The sequence below is a fragment of the Pongo abelii genome, chromosome 13 (assembly GCF_028885655.2).
Source record: "Pongo abelii isolate AG06213 chromosome 13, NHGRI_mPonAbe1-v2.0_pri, whole genome shotgun sequence".
Classification (NCBI taxonomy): Eukaryota; Metazoa; Chordata; class Mammalia; order Primates; family Hominidae; genus Pongo; species Pongo abelii.
Window position 1 is genome coordinate 128,202,169 of NC_071998.2, and position 19,470 is coordinate 128,221,638.

At 54.3% G+C, this 19,470-nt stretch overlaps 1 protein-coding gene and 2 pseudogenes across 3 annotated transcripts in view; 2 read left to right on the forward strand and 1 right to left on the reverse strand.

Annotated features, from left to right (window-relative positions):
- Positions 1-32: 32 nt before the first annotated feature.
- Positions 33-19,470, forward strand: part of RABL6 (RAB, member RAS oncogene family like 6) — a 31,803-nt gene continuing 12,365 nt past the window's right edge. Inside the window, exons 1-4 of one of the 3 annotated variants that reach the window (XM_024252793.3) lie at positions 33-488; positions 14,413-14,547; positions 16,615-16,662; positions 19,332-19,384. In XM_024252793.3, coding sequence (XP_024108561.2) covers positions 359-488; positions 14,413-14,547; positions 16,615-16,662; positions 19,332-19,384 — 366 coding nt within the window. In that variant the 5' untranslated portion in view covers positions 33-358. Of the gene's footprint in view, positions 489-14,412; positions 14,548-16,614; positions 16,663-19,331; positions 19,385-19,470 lie in introns of those variants that run through there. The other 2 variants (XM_063714546.1, XM_063714547.1) reach the window with 2 other exon arrangements.
- LOC112134983 (iron-sulfur cluster assembly 1 homolog, mitochondrial-like) lies at positions 1,412-14,498 on the forward strand (annotated as a pseudogene).
- LOC134759817 (nucleolin-like) lies at positions 4,837-13,379 on the reverse strand (annotated as a pseudogene).

The window sequence follows — 19,470 nt, forward strand, 5'->3', positions numbered from 1 at the left end:
AACTGCGCGCCAGAGCCGCGTGCGCATGCGCCGGCCGCGCGCGCCGCGGCCCACGGCCCTCGCGGCGCCCCGTAGCCGCGCACCCCTCGCGTCCCGCCGAGCCGGCGCCAAGATGGCGGCACTGACGCCTAGAGAGCGGCCGCGCCGGAGGCAGCGGGGGTCGGAGCGGAGCAGTCGCGGCTGAGGTTCCCGAGTCGCCGCTCGAGGCTGCGCTCCGCCGCCGGGACCCCGGCCTCTGGCCGCGCCGGCTCCGGCCTCCGGGGGGCCGGGGCCGCCGGGACATGGTGCGAGTCGCACCCCTTCCCCGCCGCCGCTGAGCTCGCCGGCCGCGCCCGGGTTGGGACGTCCGAGCGAGAAGATGTTTTCCGCCCTGAAGAAGCTGGTGGGGTCGGACCAGGCCCCGGGCCGGGACAAGAACATCCCCGCCGGGCTGCAGTCCATGAACCAGGCGTTGCAGAGGCGTTTCGCCAAGGGGGTGCAGTACAACAGTGAGTGCGGCGGGCCGGGGGGGCGCGGGAGCGCCGCGCGGGTCTCGGAGCCCAGGCCCGGGGCGCCGCGCGGTGGTGGGTGTCGGTCTCGCCTGCTTGCCCGTTGTGGGGTGCGCTGGGCCCGCCGGGCGCTCCGGGAGCGGGGACGCGGGCCAGGGGACGCGAGGAGAGGCCGGGCCAGGCCCGAGTCCTCGCGGCCCCAGAGCCGCGGGTCGTTTCCCGGCCGCGCTCGCCTGCCGCGTGTCGCTTCCGCCGCGCTGTGCAGTGGAGCGGGTCGGCGGCGCCGGGGGTGATTACATAACGCCAAGCAGGGCCCGCCGGCCCGGGGCGCCGCGCCCCCGAGGCTCCACGGTGCCCAGCCCCGGGCACCACTCACCTGCAGGAGGTGCGGGGAACCCAGCCGGCCTTGGCGCTTTCAGCGGGATTTTTCTTTGTTGACTTCGTACTGAGTTTGAAGACAGAATATTAGCTACGCCACACATTCTCGCCTTTTTTTTTTTTTTTTTTTTTTTTTTTTTTAAGAAGCGTTTGTAAGAGACGTATCTAGAAAAGCTCCAGAAGGTACGGGCTGACTTGCGACTGTAGGAGACATCGCATTTCTCGTAGGAAGGAGGAGTCATTTACGGACTCCTGAGTGCCTGGGACGCTCCATTCCTTTGTTATAAGTTATGTAAATTGTCCTCGAGCTCTTATGAGTTTTTCCATTTTGCGGGCTCTTTCCCAGTAGTTTTTGAAAGCTTTTATGTGTTTCCCTGTTTTGACATTGCTTCCCTCTTAGCCATTTCCGTATGTTTCTATGAGGTTTTAGGACGCTACGCCTATCCAATTTTTTGGTCACTTTAAGGGGAGCCTTAGAGTCTCCGTGATATTTTCATGGTAATGTAGGATTTTAAGAACTAATGATCAGAAAGACTCTTGTGCAGGTTTAAAAACAAGTTCATGAATTCGCCTGCCGTGTGCACGGAGAGAAGCCGTAGTTCCTGGGGCTGGAGCTAGTCCAGGAGGACAGTGAAGATGTCGCCTTCCTTAGTCCCCCGGCCTGTGAGCAAGAGGAAGCTGCAGACCACTCGGGCCGCCCTCACCCTAACACCTTCAGCAGTAAGCAAGATAAAACAACTTCTTAAAGATAAGTCTGAGCATCTAGGTATGAAAGTTGGTGTCCAGGCCGGCCACGGTGGCTCATGCCTGTAATCCCAGCACTTTGGGAGGCCGAGGCGGGCAGATCACGAGGTCAGGAGTTCGAGACCAGCCTGGCCAACATAGTGAAACACCGTCTCTACTAAAAGTACAAAAAAAAATTTTTTTAAAAAGAAAGTTGATGTCCGAACCAAGGGCCGTATTGCCCTTTCTTATAGTCTAGAACATACGACGACAAAGAAGATTTTGATGAAGTTCAAATTGGAGTCAGAGTGCTCATCAGAAAGAAAGCGCAGCCAACACGTTTAGTTACAGAAACGGATTATGTTGAAGACAAATTATCCATTGCGTTTGTGTTCAGTAACCCAAGCATCAAAGGAACTTGTGGCTGGGGAGAAGGCTTGACTATTTGAAATCTTAGGACTCCTCTGGCCAGGAGCTCCCAGACTCCTGTGGAAGCCTGGGGGCTCGCTGAAGAAGTCACGTGACTGGAACGTGCTAAATGCGTGGCTATCTGGTAAGGAAAATAAAGTGGTGTATTTTGAATAAAAATAAAAGCTCATTTTAAATGTATTATAATTGAAACTTTATACATAGCTGGCATTCGGAGAAGAGAATATTGAGTCAAAATACTGAGTTTACGCAGGTTTTTAGACTCTGCATTTGGATCCTTTATTTAATTTTATTGCTTACAGTATTGGCTAAGCTCAGTATTAGTCCCTGGGAAATCAGGCCTGGACCTGGAAACTGTTCACCTTCTGAAAAGGCTCCCCGAGGGTCCTGGGCAAGGTCCATCTCATGCACCAGGACCACCCCTGTGTGGTCCTGGGCGAGTGTGACTAAAAACGGCAATGGGGTCCTTCCAGAGGAGAAAAGCCAGTCTCCAGTACTTGGAGAACAGGTTATGATCTCCTAGAACTGAATGAAAGGTGGTGAGACAGAGAAATTTGGATTTGTACCTAAATTACATTTTAGAAAGATGTTGTCTTTATAGCTGAATAACATGCAATTTTAAAACTTTTGAGTTTCTGTGTTAGAATAGAAAGTTTCTAGTATTTCTTTTCTTTTCTTTTTTTTTTTGAGACAGTTTTGCGTTTCGCCGTGTCGCCCAGGCTGGAGTGCAGTGGCATGATCTCGGCTCACTGCAAGCTCCTCCTTCCGGGTTCACACCATTCTCCTGCTTCAGCCTCCCGAGTAGCTGGGACTACAGGCACTGGCCACCACGCCTGGCTAATTTTTTGTATTTTTAGTAGAGACAGGATTTCACCGTGTTAGCCAGGATGGTCTCGATCTCCTGACCTCGTGATCTGCCCGCCTCAGCCTCTCAAAGTGCTGGGATTACAGGCATGAGCCACCATGCCCAGCTTTCTGGTATTTATTTTCTCAAATATTTTACAGAGCGTAACAGACCAGCAATGTGATCAAGACAGAGTAGAGGGTTTTGGGGGTGAGAGTTTCTGGGAACTGCTGCGGGTTTCCAGGAGTCTGGGCTCTCCTCCTGGGCCCTGCATTTGCCCGGAGTTGCTAGTGGTCCCGGCAGAGTCGCAGGACACCCATTGGTTTTAGAATAAAAACTCGAGTGAGACATTGGACCATAGTTGATGAAAAAGTCAAACTCTGTCAAATATTTGAAGAGATTTATTTTTGAGCTGAATATGAGTGACCATGGCCTGTGACACAGCCCTCAGGTGACCCTGAGGACATGTGCCCAAGGTGGAGGGCACAGCTTGGTTTTATACATTTTAGACATGAGACAGTAATCAAATACATTTAAGGTATATGTTGATTTGGTCCACAAAGGCGGGACAACTTGAAGTGGGGGCTTCCAGGTCAGAGGTAGTTTAAAAAAATTGTGGTTTTTTGCCGGGCGCGGTGGCTCATGCCTGTAATCTCAGCACATTGAGGGGCCGAGGCAGGTGGACAACCTGAGGTCAGGAGTTCAAGACCAGCCTGGCCAACATGTTGAAACCCCGTCTCTACTAAAACTATAAAAATTAACCGGGTGTGATGGTGGGTGCCTGTAATCCCAGCTACTCAGGAGGCTGAGGCGGGAGAATCGCTTGAGCCCAAGTGGCAGAAGTTACAGTGAGCCGAGATTGTGCCACTGCACTCCAGTCTGGGTGACAGAGTCAGACTCTGTCTCCAAAAAAAAAAAAAAAATTGCACCACCACACCCACCTAATTTTGGTATTTTTTAGAGAGACAGGGTTTCACCACGTTGCCCAGCTGGGCTCAAACCCCTCTACTCAAGCAGTCTGAACCCCTTGGCCTCCCAAAGTGCTGGGATTACAGGCGTGAGCCACCGCATCTGGCCAGATTATGTTTCTTATCAGACTTAAAGTCAGTGTTTATGTTAAATGCTGGTGAGCTTTTCCTGAATTCCAGAAGGGAGGAGGCCACAATGAGGCCTGTCTGACTCGCCTCTTTCCATAACGGCCTGAACCAGTCTTTCAGATGAAATTTGGACGGCCCTGGCCTAGAAGAGGAAGTCCATTCAGATGGTTGGCAGGCCTCGGGATTTTAATTTTGGTTTACACAATTTTGAAATTATTTGCATATAAAATTATTAGGAAAATTTTTTGAAATTATTTGGAAGAAAGACTGTTGCCTGAGTTGGTCTGTCCCTTTCTACTGTGATTGGACACAAGATATCAGTTGTATTTGGTGCAGAATTTTTCTGTGGAGTTGCTCCTGAGTGAGCATTATTGTGCAGCTCTGATACTGGCATGGCCCAGGAGCTCGGACAACCAGAGTCCTCTCCAGGTAGACATTGGTGCGAATTTAGAAATGGGACTTAGCAGGCCGGGCACGGTGGCTCACACCTGTAATCCCAGCACTTTGGGAGGCTGAGGTGGGCGGATTACATGAGGTCAGGAGTTCAAGACCAACCTGGCCAACATGATGAAACTCATCTCTACTAAAAATACGAAAATTGGCTGGGTGTGGTGGCGTATGCCTGTAATCCCAGCTACTCGGGAGGCTGAGGCAGGAGAATCGCTTGAACCCGGGAGGCAGAGGTTGCCGTGAGCCAAGATCACACCACTGCGCTCCAGTCTGGGCAACAGAGTGAGACTTCGTCTTAAAAAAAAAGAAAAGAAAGAAAAGTTTATATGAATATCCAGTCAAAACCAGCAAGGAAGGTATTACCCTTGAAATGGTGTCTACAAATTTCCAAGGAGACCACAGGACTGTAGACTGTCTTGGAATGTTCTCAGAAAGCTCTGTCATTGATCAGGTAATGGAATAAAAACCCCAGCATCCTTTCTTTCAAATGGGAGAGGGAAAGACAAAGGGACAGAAGCTGTTCAAACTTTGTCTTCTTTCCTTGTGGCTTGTGGTCACCTCTGCCTCCCCAGAAGCTGCCTCGCCCACCAAAGCCTTCCTGGCTTCTGCCACCGCCTCATCCTCCAAAGCTTCCTCTACCTCCATCACAACCCCAAAGCCACCTTCACCCTTAGGTTTGGCCCAGTCCAAGTTACCTTTGTTTCCCTCAATTTCACCATCTTCCGCCGCCGCCTTGGCGCCTTTGGCATCCTCCTCACTGTTGACATCGACAGAGCCAAAGCCTTTGGAGCATCCGGTTTCCTGGTTGGTGACTACCCTTGCCCAGCAAAGCTGTCGAATGACTAAAGTCTCTTCGGTGGTGTCCTCAGACAGGCCTTTGACAGACAGTTTTAGATGGCTGGCTCCTGGCATCAGGTGATCCTTGCAACTCCAGCCTGATCGCTCTGCCCCTAGTTTCCCTTTTATTACAGGAATTTAAAGCTTCTTTATCATCTTCAAATGAAGCAAACTGTAAGTGCATGCCCACCGTTTAGATTTGCCATTTTGGTTGTGGGGCACTTTGATAAAAGTTGCCTTGTCTCAGATCCTTTCTGAAGAGTTTCTTCTGTTGCACTGTAGGAGAGATTGCTTCAACCGGAGTTTTTGATTCACCACTCCAAGTGGTCTCTGTGGTCTTGATTTAGACCTCTCCATGATAGTGCAGGGAAATAGATCGGCCATCGATCTCTGTTCCCTGCGTTTCTTCAGAAGTTTTCTCTGCATTAGCTTCTGTCTTAACCTCAATATAAGCAGTCCCTTTACTCTTCCCATCCTTGCTGACTAATCCGATCTCCACAGCATCTTCAAACACTTTTTTTTGTTTTTTGAGCCAGAGTCTCGCTTTGTTGCCCAGGCTGGAGCGCAGTGGCGCGATCTCAGCTCACTGCAAGCTCCGCCTCCCAGATTTGCGCCATTTTCCTGCCTCAGCCTCCCGAGTAGCTGGGACTACAGGCGCCCGCCACCACACCCGGCTAATTTTTTGTATTTTTAGTAGAGACGGGGTTTCACTGTGTTAGCCAGGATGGTCTCGATCTCCTGACCTCATGATCCGCCCGCCCTGGCCTCCCAAAGTGCTGGGATTACAGGCATGAGCCACTGCACCCAGCCAAAACACTTGTAATTCATCCTGAGTGACTTTGTAAGGGAGATTTGTAGCCAAAAGTATTCTCACATCTTGCTCTTTCTTACTGTCTTTTCCTTTTGGTTTCTCTAGTTTAATTTCATTGCCAAAGTCTTTCAAACCAGCGAGTTCCAAGGCTCTTTGCAGGTCTTCAGCAGCTTCAAAATCCACATAGTCACATTTCCTTGTCATACCCATTCTGACATCCACAACAGCAAGATCATTTTTAGCAAAAATATCACAGATACTAGTTTTTGTTTTTGTTTCTTTTTTGAGACAGGGTCTTGCACTGTTACCCAGGCTAGAGTGCAATGGCGCTCACTGCAGCTTCCACCTCCCGGGTTCAAGTGATTCTCCTGCCTCAGCCTCCCCAGTAGCTGGGACTACAGGCATGCACCACTATGCCCGGCTAATTTTTGTATTTTTAGTAGAGATGGGGTTTCACTATGTTGGCCAGGCTGGTCTCAAACTCCTGACCTTGTGATCTGCCCACCTCAGCCTCCCAAAGTGCTGGGATTACAGGCGTGAGCCACCAGGCCTGGCCCATGGATACTAGTTTTTAACTCAGGAGCAGACTTGTTAAAGTTCAGGTTTCCAACAAAGATTGAAAGACGTTCCAGCCTGGCCAACATGGTGAAACCCCGTCTCTACTAAAAATACAAAAATTAGCCGGGTGGTAGTGGTACATGCCTGTAATCCCAGCTACTCAGGAGGCTGAGGCAGGAGAATCACTTGAGCCTGGGAGGTGAAGGTTGCAGTGAGCCGAGATCGCGCTGCTGCAGTGCAACCTGGGCGAGAGAGTGAGACCCTGTCTTAAAAAAAAAAAAAAAAAAGGCACAGTTAGTTCTGTGCTTCTCACTGTCTGCTGTTTCTTGGCTTCAGAAGCTGCTGTTTGGTCATTTCCTTCCTTTTCCAGGTGCTTCTTTGACAGACCCTTCCTCCTCTTCATCATCTTCATCACTTCATCCTCTTCATCATCGTCACCCTCGTCCTTGTCCTCATCATCCTCTTCATCTTCATTCTCAGCCATCCTCTTGGCTTTCACAGGACCAGCTTTTGTAGAAGCTTTCCTTCTTTTGGCTGATGCTGTTTCCATAGCTGCTGCTTCAGAGCCATCTTCCTCAGCATCATCCTCATCCCCTGAGGCAGGGGCACCCGCTGCTGCCTTCATCACTGTTGGTTCAGAGTCATCCTCCTCCTCATAGTTGTCTTCCTTCTTGGTGTTCTTGCCGTTCTTTGCCCCCTTGGCTGGGGTGCCCCCTTCTTGCCAGGAGCTGCTGCCAATGCTTCGCCTGGTATGGCTCCCTTCTTGGCAGGTGTGGCGACTGCTTTGCCTGGAGTGACAGACAGTTGCTTTCTTGGTGGGTGTGGCACCTGCAGCCTTTTTTGTTGGGGAAACTGCCACCTTCTTGGCTGGGGTTGCAGCAGCCTTCTTGCCTTTCTTAGGTGTGACAGCCTCTTCTCCACAACTGTCATCTTCTTCATCTTCTGACATTTCCTCCTCTTCACTTCCTCTTTCTGCCTCCTTTGGGGGAGCAGCCATTTTCTTGGGGTCACCTTGGTTTTTACCTGCCTCGACACCAAGTAGTCTGAAGCCGCTGAGGATGGGAAATCTTTGCAGGATGCAGAGTGGGAGAGGAGCAAGGTGTAGTTGACACCAGCTGCAACACAGGCTGTCGGGGTGGGGAGGCGGCTGGGCCCTTTAGTGGGCCCAGTAGGAGATGCTGCTGGCACCGTGAGAGGGCCTGGTTAGGAGTTAAACCTTCATGCATCTGAGATAAATCATAAGCTCTTCTTGGTATGAAAATGTAAGAAAATTATTCCATATTTTGCAGGAAAGCTGCAGGAATGTGAAGGAGTTAAATTGAATCAGGGTAAGAAAGGCTCAGGGCCTCAAATAGAGCTCTGTGTTTTCTGCATTGTATCTTCTAAAAGAAGCTTAGAACAGAGGTCGTGTTCACATCCCGTTTAGTAAAAGAGCAGGTTTACCATGAGGGTAAGTACAGGGCTTCTTAGCGTTTCTTGGATGAATCCTAAAGGTTTTCCAGGAGAATCACTTAGTCAGCTTATTTCAGCCAACATTTAAGATTCTGAAATTAAGCAGAAAAAAGAAAACAAAACCCAAGATAAGGGACCAGCAGGAGAAAAAAAAGATTCTGAAATTGATTTTATTTTTATTTTATTTTATTTTTTTGATATAGGGTCTTGCTCTTTCGCCTGAACTGGAGTGCAGTGGTGCAATCTTGACTCACTGCAGCCTTCACCTCCCTGGCTCAAGCAATTCTCCCACCTCAGCCTCCTGAGTAGCTGGGACTACAGGTGCACGCCGCCATGCCTGGCTGAGTTTTGTGGTTTTTGTAGAGACAGTGTTTCACCATGTTGTCCAGGCTGGTCTCAAACTCCTGGGCCCAAGCGATCCACCTGCCTTGGCCTCCCAAAGTGCTGGAATTACAGGAGAGAGCCACTGTGACCAGCCTAACTTTTTAACTTAAAAGTAGAGGTTAAGTTGGGCATGGTGCCTCACTCCTGTAATCCCAGCAGTTTGGGAGGCCGAGGTGGGTGGATCGCTTGAGGTCAGGAGTTTGAGACCAGCTTGGCCAACGTGGCAAAACCCTGTCTCTACTAAAAATAACAAAAATTAGCTGAGTGTGGTGGGCACATGCCTGTAATCCCAGCTACTCAGGAGGCGAAGGCAGGAGAATTGCTTTAGCCTGGGAGGTGGAGGTTGCAGTGGGTCGAGATTGCACCACTGCACTCCAGCCTGGGTGACAGAGTGAGACTCTGTCTCAAAAAAAAAAAAGGGGGGGGTGTTAATTTTTTAAAATAATTAAATCAGATTATTTTACTTGCCTTATTTTTGATGTTACAGGATTTCTTGTAATTAGCTTTTTTAAAAAAGAATTTGTGGCCATGTAGTAGGTGTGTATATGGGTAATTAGCTTTTAAAAGGAGTAAATTTCATTTCAAGGGAGAGAAAATAAGACTCTTCGTTCTCAAAATCTGAAAATAGAAAACAAACGTATGTTAAAATTGATAAAGTCGTAAAAGGAAGCAACCTTAAGACTAGTCAAGACTGTATGCCCATGATATGTGCAATTATTATGACAATTATAAATAAAACAATACAAAAAACCATGAGTAGACAATTCATGTTTGAAAAAGAAACAATGAAAACCTCTAGAAATGAAAAAACATAGTCATTAACAGTTAAATCAGTCAGCACACAGGAGAAGCAGCACTAACTTAGCTGAAGAGAGGAGCAGTGTCGGGAAGAGATGTGCGGCCCAGGGAGGAGGCGATGCCAGCCCATGTCCAGTACAAGTTCCAGAAGGAGAAGAGAGCAGGAAAGGAGAAAGGGAAGACTGAGGACTTTCCAGAGTTCATGAAATACAGGAAACTCCAAGAAGTCCAGAGTTTAAAAACATCCACAGCTAGATACATCATTGGAAATTTTCAAAACATTAAAAAGTAAACATCTTAGATGCAACCAGAACAAAACGACTTCCCTGAGAGGAACATGTGGTGAACCGGTGACCAGCTCACAGCAAACCTGTGGCTGTGGGGAGGCCGACGTGGGCTGTTGGGGGGGCGGGGGGGTGCCGACGTGGGCCGTGGGGGGGCCGACGTGAGCTGAGGTCTGTCTGATGAGCACTTGAGAGCCATGTGACTGGCTCCACTTCGGCCGAAGCTTGAGGCTCACTGTGCAAAGGTTCTTGTAGAAATAAATACTGAAGGTTATTCTTCAGAGAGGTGGAGTTGAGCTTGAAACACAGGAGTGGGATTCAAAAAGCAAAGGGGGCCGGGTGCTGGCTCACATTTCTAATCCCAGCACTTTGGGAGGCCGAGGCAGGCGGATCACTTGAGGTCCAGCCTGGCCAACATGATGAAACCCTGTCTCTACTGAAAATACAAAAATTAGCCGGGCGTGAAGGCAGGCGCCTGTAATCCCAGCTACTCAGGAGGGTGATGCACAAGAATCGCGTGAACCCAGGAGGCAGAAGTTGGAATGAGCTGAGATCACGCCACTGCACTCCAGCCTGGGCAACAGAGCAAGACTCCGTCTCAAAAAAAAAAAAAAAAAAAGGGCCAGGCGTGGTGGCTCACGCCTGTAATCCCAGCACTTTGGGAGGCCGAGGCGGGCGGATCATGAGGTCAGGAGATCTAGACCATCCTGGCTAACACGGTGAAACCCCGTCTCTACTAAAAATACAAAAAATTAGCTGGGGGAGGGGCGAGGGAACCAGAGCTGGAACTAAAAATCATAAAATAACATGGCAGCAGCAGTTGTCAGTAAACAGAACTCACCAGCTCGAAAGAATGTGAGATTCAAGGGATTTTTTTTTCTTTAATTTGGCTATGTGGTGTATAAGAGACACATCCAAAACATAATGGTGTCGAAAGGCTGAAAGTTAGGAGGTGGAAAGAAGACACTAGGTAAGCATTAACCACAAGAAAGCTGCTCTAGCCATAGTCTTCGTGTCACAGCTACAGTGATGCCATATGCAGAATATACTTCAAGATGAAAGAGAGCGGGTAGAAATGTGAAGGGTTACTGCAGGCTCAGAGAAAGTCTTTGGACCTGAAGGCTCGAGGAACATTGATTAAAGTGGACCATCCTCACGGGTGCTGTGGCTTACACCTGTAATCCCAGCACTTTGGGAGGCTGAGGCAGGAGGATTGCTTGAGCCCAGGAGGTCGAGACCAGCTTGGGCAAAAAGCAAGACTCCGTCTCTAAGAAAAAAGTAGTAAAAAAACTAGGCCTGGGGTGGTGGCTCACATCTGTAATCCTAGCACTTTGGGAGGCCAAGGTGGGCGGATTGCCTGAGTTCAGGAGTTTGAGACCAGCCCGGGCAAAATGGTGAACCCCCATCTCTACTGAAATACAGAAAATTAGGCATGGCGGCGTGCACCTGTAGTCCCAGCTACTTGGGAGGCTGAGACAGGAGAATCGTTTGAATCCAGTAGGTGGAGGTTGCAGTGAGCCGAGATCACACCACTGCACTCCAGCCTGTGCGACAGAGTGAGACTCCGTCTTCAAAAAAAAAAAAAAAAAAATTAGCTGGCAGATATCTGTAGTCTGAGCTACTTAGGAGGCTAAGGTGGGATCACTTGAGCCCAGGAGATTGAGGCTGCAGTGAGCTAGGATGGTGCCACTGTGCTGGCTCTAGCCTGGGTGACATTGAGAACCTGTTTGTAAAAATAATATATATATATTTTTTGAGATGGTTCTGCTCTGTTGCCCAGGCTGGAGTGCAGTGGTGTGATCTCGGCTCACTGCAACCTCCACCTCCTGGGGTTAAGCAATTCTCCTGCCTCAGCTTCCCGAGTAGCTGGGATTACAGGTGCCCACCACCACACCTGGCTAATTTTGTATTTTTAGTAGACACAGGGTTTCTCCATGTTGTCCAGGCTGGTCTCAAACTCCTGACCTCAGGTGATCCGCCCGCCTCGGCCTCCCAAAGTGCTGGGATTAGAGGCGTGAGCCACCGTGCCTGGCCAATAATAATTTTTAAAAAGCAAAAATAAAATCAAAGGAAGGTTTAGAAAATAAAGGGAAAACCTCACAGCAAAATGACAGGAGGTAAATGATAAGAAAAAAATAGAGGCTGAATGTGGGTGTTGCAGTATCCGAATAATATAAATTACGAAAAGAGAAAAATATCAATGGAAATTCAAGGAAAAGTGCGGCCAAGACGTCCTTCAGTAGATGAATGGATAAACTCCGTGCATCCAGATGGTGGAACATTATTTAGTCCTGAAAAGATGTTCTCAAGCCGTGGAGAGGCCTGCATGAGCCTTAAGTGCGTATCGCTGAGTGAGAGAAATTATTCTGTGTGACCCCAACTCTCCGACATTCTGCAGAAGCCAAACTGTGGCCAGATCCCTGGAATGAGCTCCCCACGTTCATGAGAGCAGGTTTCCGGCAGTGGCATTGGGAGGCTTCGTTAACATTGATTCTTGTGCTTGTCTACCTTGTTTAGGTTCCTTGCAAAGAGCATGTGCCATTTTTACAAAATGAAGTGAGTTCTGTCCCGTAGGGTTGAGGAGCCGAGATGCGGGGACCAAGGGACGTTAGCGCGTTTGTTCTGGCCGCGGGAAAACGGGCGGTCGCTGTGACCGTCTCTCCGCTCTCCGCGTTGCTAACGCCCCACCCCGGGAAAGACCCGGAGACGGGACCACCGCATGTGGAAGTCACCGGGAAGCACAGCCCGCGGGCCGCCTGAGCGGGGCCGGGGCGGGGAGGCGGGGCCGCCGCTCAGGCCGTGGGCCTCGGGGCCGCGGGACGGACGTGGATGGCGCCGCCGTTCTCTCGCGGGCCCGGCGAGGCTGTGCGTGCGCGGCCCGGGCAGTCCGTGCGAGTCCGGGCTGCTGCTCATCGAGGGGGACGGCGGCCGCCTGGCTGAGCCCAGAGCTGTGGGCGGCGCCCGGGTTCCCGCCTCGGGCCGGAGGAGGGAGGGCGCCGCGGCCCGTCTCTGGCCCTCCCGCCGCGCCGGGGCCTGGCTCCCTCCCGGCTGCGCTGAGCGCCTGCGGCTCCGCTTGGGGCTGCCGTGCTCTCCACAGGCCGGGCCGCCGGGCTGGAGGGCGCTGCAGGCGGCCTCTGTTCTCCAAGTTCTCCGCGGGAGAGGGAGGGGAACGAGGGCCCAGCCTTCCGCGGGGTGGGCTCGGCCGGGAGGAGTGCGGCCGCCACCGAGGCCGTGAGGGCTCCCGGGTCCCCTCTGGAGGTTTTGCCGCAGGGCTGGCCGGCACGAGATCTGACCAGAGGCGTCGAAAGTTGGCGCCTTGAGGTACCTAGGATGGGCGAGGAAAGGAATAAGCTTCAGGGGAGAAGAAATGATTGTGGAAACAGGTGCCTTGAGGTAGGAGGAGGCGGGGGGACTGGGCCCGGAGAGAGGAGCCGGGTGGGCGCAGAACAGCCCGGGGCCCCTCAGAGCTTCGAGGCCGGGCGCCCTCTGCGTTGGGAGCTTGGGGTCCCCCTGACAGAAAACCTGGGGGGGACGTTGCGGGAGTGAGAGGAGCCTGCAGACATGACACAAGATGGGGGAGCGGGCGGGAGACCTGAGACCCGGGGAAGCGGGAGGAGCCTGCAGACCTGCTCCTTGGTTTCCTCCGCTGCTCACCAACCCGGCTCCCTTCCCGACACCTTCCCTGGCTCTCCCCTCGTGGAAGCGCGGGGACGGCCAGGGCTTCTGCTCTCCCCCGTGCCTGTGGTGAGTTCACCGAGGCCTATGTGAGAAGCTCTCGGGGTCTGCGCAGGTCCGGGGGCAGCTGTCTCCGTGCTGTCTGCTGCCTCCGCACAGCTTCTCGGGCATTCTCGATCCTGTTCTCCTTCCAACACCTCCGCGGACTGTCTGTTCTTAGCCCAGTCTGGTACCGGGTCCATCCCCATCTCCACCCGTTCTCAGCCACCTCCCGCCTTTGCTAACCTCGTGCTCCCCTCCCAGCTGCCCTCCCTCCCCCGTCACCTTTTCAAAACAAGCTGGGCAGTGGCCTCTCCGACCCAGCCCCGGAGCAAGCAGGCCCAGGCCCGGGGCTACCCGGCACACACGAGTTGTGCGTGAGCTGGGATGCAGGCCCCGCGTTCTGCAGAATTGTGCACTGAAGACGCCAGGGCTCGCAGTGGCTCACGCCTGTAATCCTAGCACTTTGGGAGGCCAAGGCGGGCGGATCACGAGGTTAGGAGATCGAGACCATCCTGGCTAACACGGTGAAACCCCATCTGTACTAAAAATATGAAAAATTAGCCGGGCGTGGTGGCGGGTGCCTGTAGTCCCAGCTACTCGGGAGGCTGAGGCAAGAGAATGGCGTGAACCCGGGAGGCGGAGTTTGCAGTGAGCCGAGATAGCACCACTGCACTCCAGCCTGGGCGAAAGAGCGAGACTCCGTCTCAAAAAAAAAAAAAAAAACTCCAGGGCTGCAGAAAACCTGGTTAGGAGCAATCCGCAGAAGCCTGGGGTGCTGTGGAGAGCTCCTCAGGTGGCAGGCCCTGACCCTGAGGGTCACCAGGGGTCCCAGGGGTGGGCTCTAGGGCAGAACCACATCCTCCAAGTAGAAAGCCTGACCTGGCTTGTGGCCTCCAGCAGCCCAGGAGGACCCCCAGCTGCCCCTTGGGCCCCGGTCCCCGTTGATGCTCTGCGTGCCGTCAGGTGCCCTCCTGATGGGAGAGCTTGCCATGGTACCCACCCATCGTCTTCCTCCCCTACCTGCCGGTCACCTGGGTCTGATTCTAGCAAGAAAGATAAAACAGGTGGCAACAGAACCGGCTCTCTTTGTAGTTGCTCTTAAAGCTGCAGCTTGGATTCAGTTCGTTTAATTTGCCTTTTCTTTTTCTCTTCGCATCCCCAGTGAAGATAGTGATCCGGGGAGACAGGAACACGGGCAAGACAGCGCTGTGGCACCGCCTGCAGGGCCGGCCGTTCGTGGAGGAGTACATCCCCACGCAGGAGATCCAGGTCACCAGCATCCACTGGAGTTACAAGAGTAAGTGTGGTGGGCGCCCCAGGGGGTTCGGGCTCCAGGCTTCCCCTTCCTCGGCCCTGGTTCCTGGGAGATGCATTCCCCAGAGGGGGTCTCCCCAAAGAGTTTTTGTCTGTGAGGGACCCTGCTGGCGTGGGGGTCCTGGTGTGAACTGTGGGGCTCTTTTGGGGTGGATCACCCTGCTGCCTGAGTGAGCTTCATGAAGCCCCACTGACCTGGGAGGCTCAGCTTGGGGCAGTGTGGCCGCAGGTGAGTGGGCACGCGGGCGCCTGGGGGGCTGAAAGGAGGTGCATTCCGAGGAGCATTCCCTTGCCTGCACCCTCTTGGTGCACATGGTATTTTTTCTTGGGCCCCAGCCCAACATGTTCTCCACCACCAGAAACAGTAATAAGACCTTTGAGCCTTGCCCTTGCCGAAAGTTTGTGTCACTAAAAGGTTCAGTGAGGTGGGCTTGATGGTGGGATAGACTCCTCCCCGCCCAGGTCTCAATTGGGTGTGGATGGGCTGGGGCCTGGGTAGATGCGGGAAGGTTGGGGAGGTGACGGCTGTGGCAAGGCTCATGCTGTGGGAGGCAGAGCAGCTGCCCTGTGTGTTCAGAATCCTGATAGCAAAAAGCCTTGGGGCTGGTTTTTTTGTTTGTTCGTTTGTTTTTTGGTTTGGTGTTTTTTTTGTTTTTGTTTTTGTTTTTTTGAGACAGAGTCTCACTCTGTCGCCCAGGCTGGAGTGCAGTGGCGAGATCTCGGCTCACTGGAACCTCCGCCTCCCGGGTTCAAGCAGTTCTCTGCCTCAGCCTCCTGAGTAGCTGGGATTACAGGCGCCCGCCACCACACCCAGCTAATCTTTTGTATTTTTAGTAGAGACGGGGTTTCACCATCTTGGCCATTGGCCAGGCTAGCCTTGAACTCCTGACCACGTGATTCACCCACCTTGGGCTCCCAAAGTGCTGGGATTACAGGCGTGAGCCACTACTCCCAGCCAGGGCTGTTTTAAACACCATTCCTTTTCACTGCAAAAAAAAAAAAACCTAGTGGGTTACTAGTGGGAGGCAAAGATGAGTTTCAGCTACCATGTGGTGACAACTGACACTTGGACTGCTGTGCAGGAACAGCCGTGGAGTTGCTGGGCATCTGCTGCTCTCTAGGGCCTGGGAGGGTGGTGCTGGGCTGACAGGACACAGAGCCCACAGGGCCGGCGCACAGAAGCTCTACCTGCCACTGCACCCTCTTCCTGGTTTGGGGTGAGGCTGATGGCAGCGTTTATGCCCCTCTGCTCAGGTGACGTGGATGTGATTGGTGTGGGGGCAGATGCCTGGCGGTGTGAGGGGCCCGGGCGTGCCTCTCCCCTCTGGTTCTCCCTTCCCCTTGGAATCCTTGGGTCGGCGGGAGGCTCCATCCATCAGCTCCCCCGGTCCCCAGCACGCCCCAGAACAGAGCGCAGTCATGGGAGCTCAGGAGGAGCGGTCGGCACCAGCAGGCCCAGCTGTGATGGTGCGGTGTGGGGCAGGCCTGGGGCCTGTCAGGTGGCTCCGAAGGGAGGGTCCGGCCTCCGCCCTCAGTGGTTGCTTACATCCCACTCCCTCAAAGTGAACTAGAGGCCAGTCACTGGATGAAGAAACAGGGTCAGGAGAAGGTGACACAGGTGGGCCCGTTCATTCGCACCCATCAGCAGGAGCGTACCTGCTCTCATGGAGTCCATGGGCAAAAACACAGACATTGACCCAGCCAGGAGGGTCCCCTTCCAGTACGCTGAGGCCAGGAGGGGCCATGCCCAGGATCGGGGCCCAGGAGGGAAGGGCCCAGGTTTGGGGCCCGGGAGGGAGGGGGCCGTGCCCAGGATCGGGGCTGCAGAGGGAGATACTGTGCATTCAGTTTGTCACTAGCTGTGTGTGAGCGAAGGCCTGAAGGAGTCGCCGAGTGGTCGTCTGGGGAGGACACATCCCCTGCTTCTGGACACTTGGAAGTCCTGGTGGGAGCTGGTGCCTGCAGGGCACAGACAACCACACCAGCTGGACCGTTGTGCCACCTGGGAACTTCATGTTGGGCACTAATCTTAGGATTCTCCCTGTTTCAGCCACGGATGACATCGTGAAGGTTGAAGTCTGGGATGTGGTAGACAAAGGTGAGGCGTCTCTGTTCTGTGTCTGCTTCTCTCTGGGGCTGTGTGCTCTGCGCAGAGAGGCTTCCTTTCTTTCCCCCGGCACCCATGCATCACCCACCGTCCTCGTGGACGGTGCCCAGGGTCTTGCTGCTCTGCTCCCCTCCACATCCGGTGGTGACCCCGCAGCACGGCGCGGCCCCTCCTGTGGCACTGCATGCTTTGCTGCTTTAGCATCCTCCCCGCCTCTGAGTGACTGTGTGCACGGTGGTGGCAGGTGCAGCCGGGGGGTGTGCTTTGAGCCCCGAGGCCCAGGGTGCTATTTTGGGAGCCCGCCTCCTGCACTGCCTGGCGGAGCAGCCCAGCACCAGGCGGCCCCATGCCCATAGCTGACGACCCCGCTCCTGTCCCTGGCAGGGATCCCCAGCCACACAGATCCGTACTCTGGCGGCCATGGGAGGGCAGCAGCAGCCCCCGGGGTGTCCTTGACATCGTTGGTCTCCTCCTCAGCCACAAGGTCATGAGTTCCTCTAAGTCCTCAAGGTGGAGCTCACGGCCCTGCCTGGGGCCCATGGTCCGTGTGCATGTGTGGTGTGTGTAGGGCTGGCCACGTGCACGCCCCGGCGTCACAGGCCTAGCTATGGCCTCTTTACGAGGGTCTGCTGGAAAGGCGGCTGCCGCCTCTCTATGATAGTGTCTGTTTGGATGGCGCATGCTCCCCTCCCTCCACCTGTGCTTTGTTGGGGTGGGTTTGGCCATGGGGGGTTAGAGGCAGGTACTCACGCAGTTCCTGCAGGGGTGCTGGGCCCCTGCGGCTCCCACCACGTTGCGCTGGACTCTTGTGGCCCGTGCTGACCTGGTGTTCCAGGTGCTGTCTCTGCAGAGCTCTGCGTGGTCTCTGGTGTTAGAGAGGTGGCCACCCACTGCCCTATCATTGTCCCTGTCCCCACTGTGAGGAGAAGCTATCAGATCTGCCTGTGGTCCCCAGGTGGCTCAGGAAGGGCTGTCCTGACCCCCATCCTGGCCCCTTTCAGAGCTGCAGAGATTTCTTTTGCCTCCCTCCAGCTCTGGCTCCCTGGGTCTGCCCGTGTGTGGAGCGGGCACGGGCTTCCCGTAGACAGGGTTGCCCAGAGTGGGGTTCATAACTGGGCACTGTAACGGGTGTGGTCTCCATGGCTTAGGATGGGGCCCCCCTCCTGGTGGCCTGTTGTGCCCGGGGCTGGTGTGGAGGCCTGTGGGTGCAGAGGCCGCCCGGCCCTGGGCTTCCTCTGGGGTTACACGTGTACCCTTGCACCACCTACCTGTTAGCACCCACTGGGAGAGTCTCACTTAGCCTAAACCAGGGCCCCTCAGGAGGAAAAGGTCCCCAGCTCCATGACGGGGCTTGGTGTGCCTTCCATTCCCGCCCTGACTCAGTGCCCCCTGTGTGAGGTGTGAGCACTGTCCACAGCAGCCGGGGCGGCCAGTGGGGAGTGCAGTGGAGGGGGTTGAGGCCTCGTGGGCACCTGGTGAGTCCTCGAGGGTGAGAGGAAGGCGAGGCCTCAGGCTTAGCCGATGCTGCATGGGGCAGGCTGCCAAGAGGGAGGCTGAATGGAGCAGCCTCAGGGTGAGCCGACAACCCTCACCTCTGCCTGGTCAGCCAGGACCCGGCTCCCCTTCAGTCCCGCCTGCTTTCCCCAAAGCAGATCCGGCCAGCCTCAATGGCTCGCCCAGGGGGGTGCTGGTTAGGCTGTGGGCATCCTTCCTGGGTGCAGGCTCCCGACAGCCAGCAGTGCTGTGCTGTGTGTGTGTTGGGGACTCTGCTGAGCCCTTTGTGGCCAGACTGGGGAGGCTCCTCCGGGCTGGCTCTGTCCCCTGTACCTTGTGAGGGAGGGGCTGACCCCCCGACCAGGTTATATCGTGGTGAGCAGTTCAGAAACAAACTGTGGAATGAAGTGGAGGTGGCGTTTTAAACACATGAGCCCCATCTGTTCTTAGGGGTTTTGTTTGTTGTCCCAGTCCGTGACTCCAAGACTGGGACCCCCAGAGTTCCCAGGATGGTCTGGAGCCTTTCTCCTCAGGTCAGCATTGTGGAGATAAAGGGAGGGAGCCACGGCCCCTCATTGCTCAGGAGAGCCATGGTGACCTTGATGGTGGAGGCTCAGGGGGACCTGGACCGTAGACACCACACAGCTGACCTCCTCCCTCCCGAGGCCATTTCAGGGCTGGAATCCCTGCCCTCCTCTCCTTTCCTCCCGGGCTGGTTGTTGCCTTGAGAGTCCATGCGCTCATCTCCCCACTTTCACCCCAGGGGGAGGCCCCTCACCTTCCCACCATATCCCTTGAACTTCCTCCCACCCTGGACTTGGGGGAGCTGGGGAGGGGGCCCTTCCTTCAGCAGCAAACCCTCCTGGTGTAGGGCTGTGGACCATCCCACCACAGCCTGTCCAGCAGCTGCTGAGCTCGTCAGCCCCAACTAGCACCTTCTGTCCAGGCCCAGCCCAGCCCTGCCTTGCCTCCAGAGCCGACACAGGGGCCTCGCCCAGGTCCCGCTGCTCCAGAGCTCGTGGGTGCCCGTGCTGCAGGCTGTTTGGGGTGGTGGAGCAGGGCACCTGCCAGAGCTGGGGGCTGAGTGGCTGTGGGGGACCCATGCTCCTCCTGTGACCCGAGGCCCAGGGGTTCCACCTCGTAATTTTTGTTTGTTTTTAAATAAGGAAAATGCAAAAAGCGAGGCGACGGCTTAAAAATGGAGAACGACCCCCAGGAGGTGAGTGCCAGGTGCACAGTAGGTAGCAGTGGCTCAGGGCCCTGGGGTACGTGAGCCGGTGCCCAGCGCTTCACACGCCTTTGACC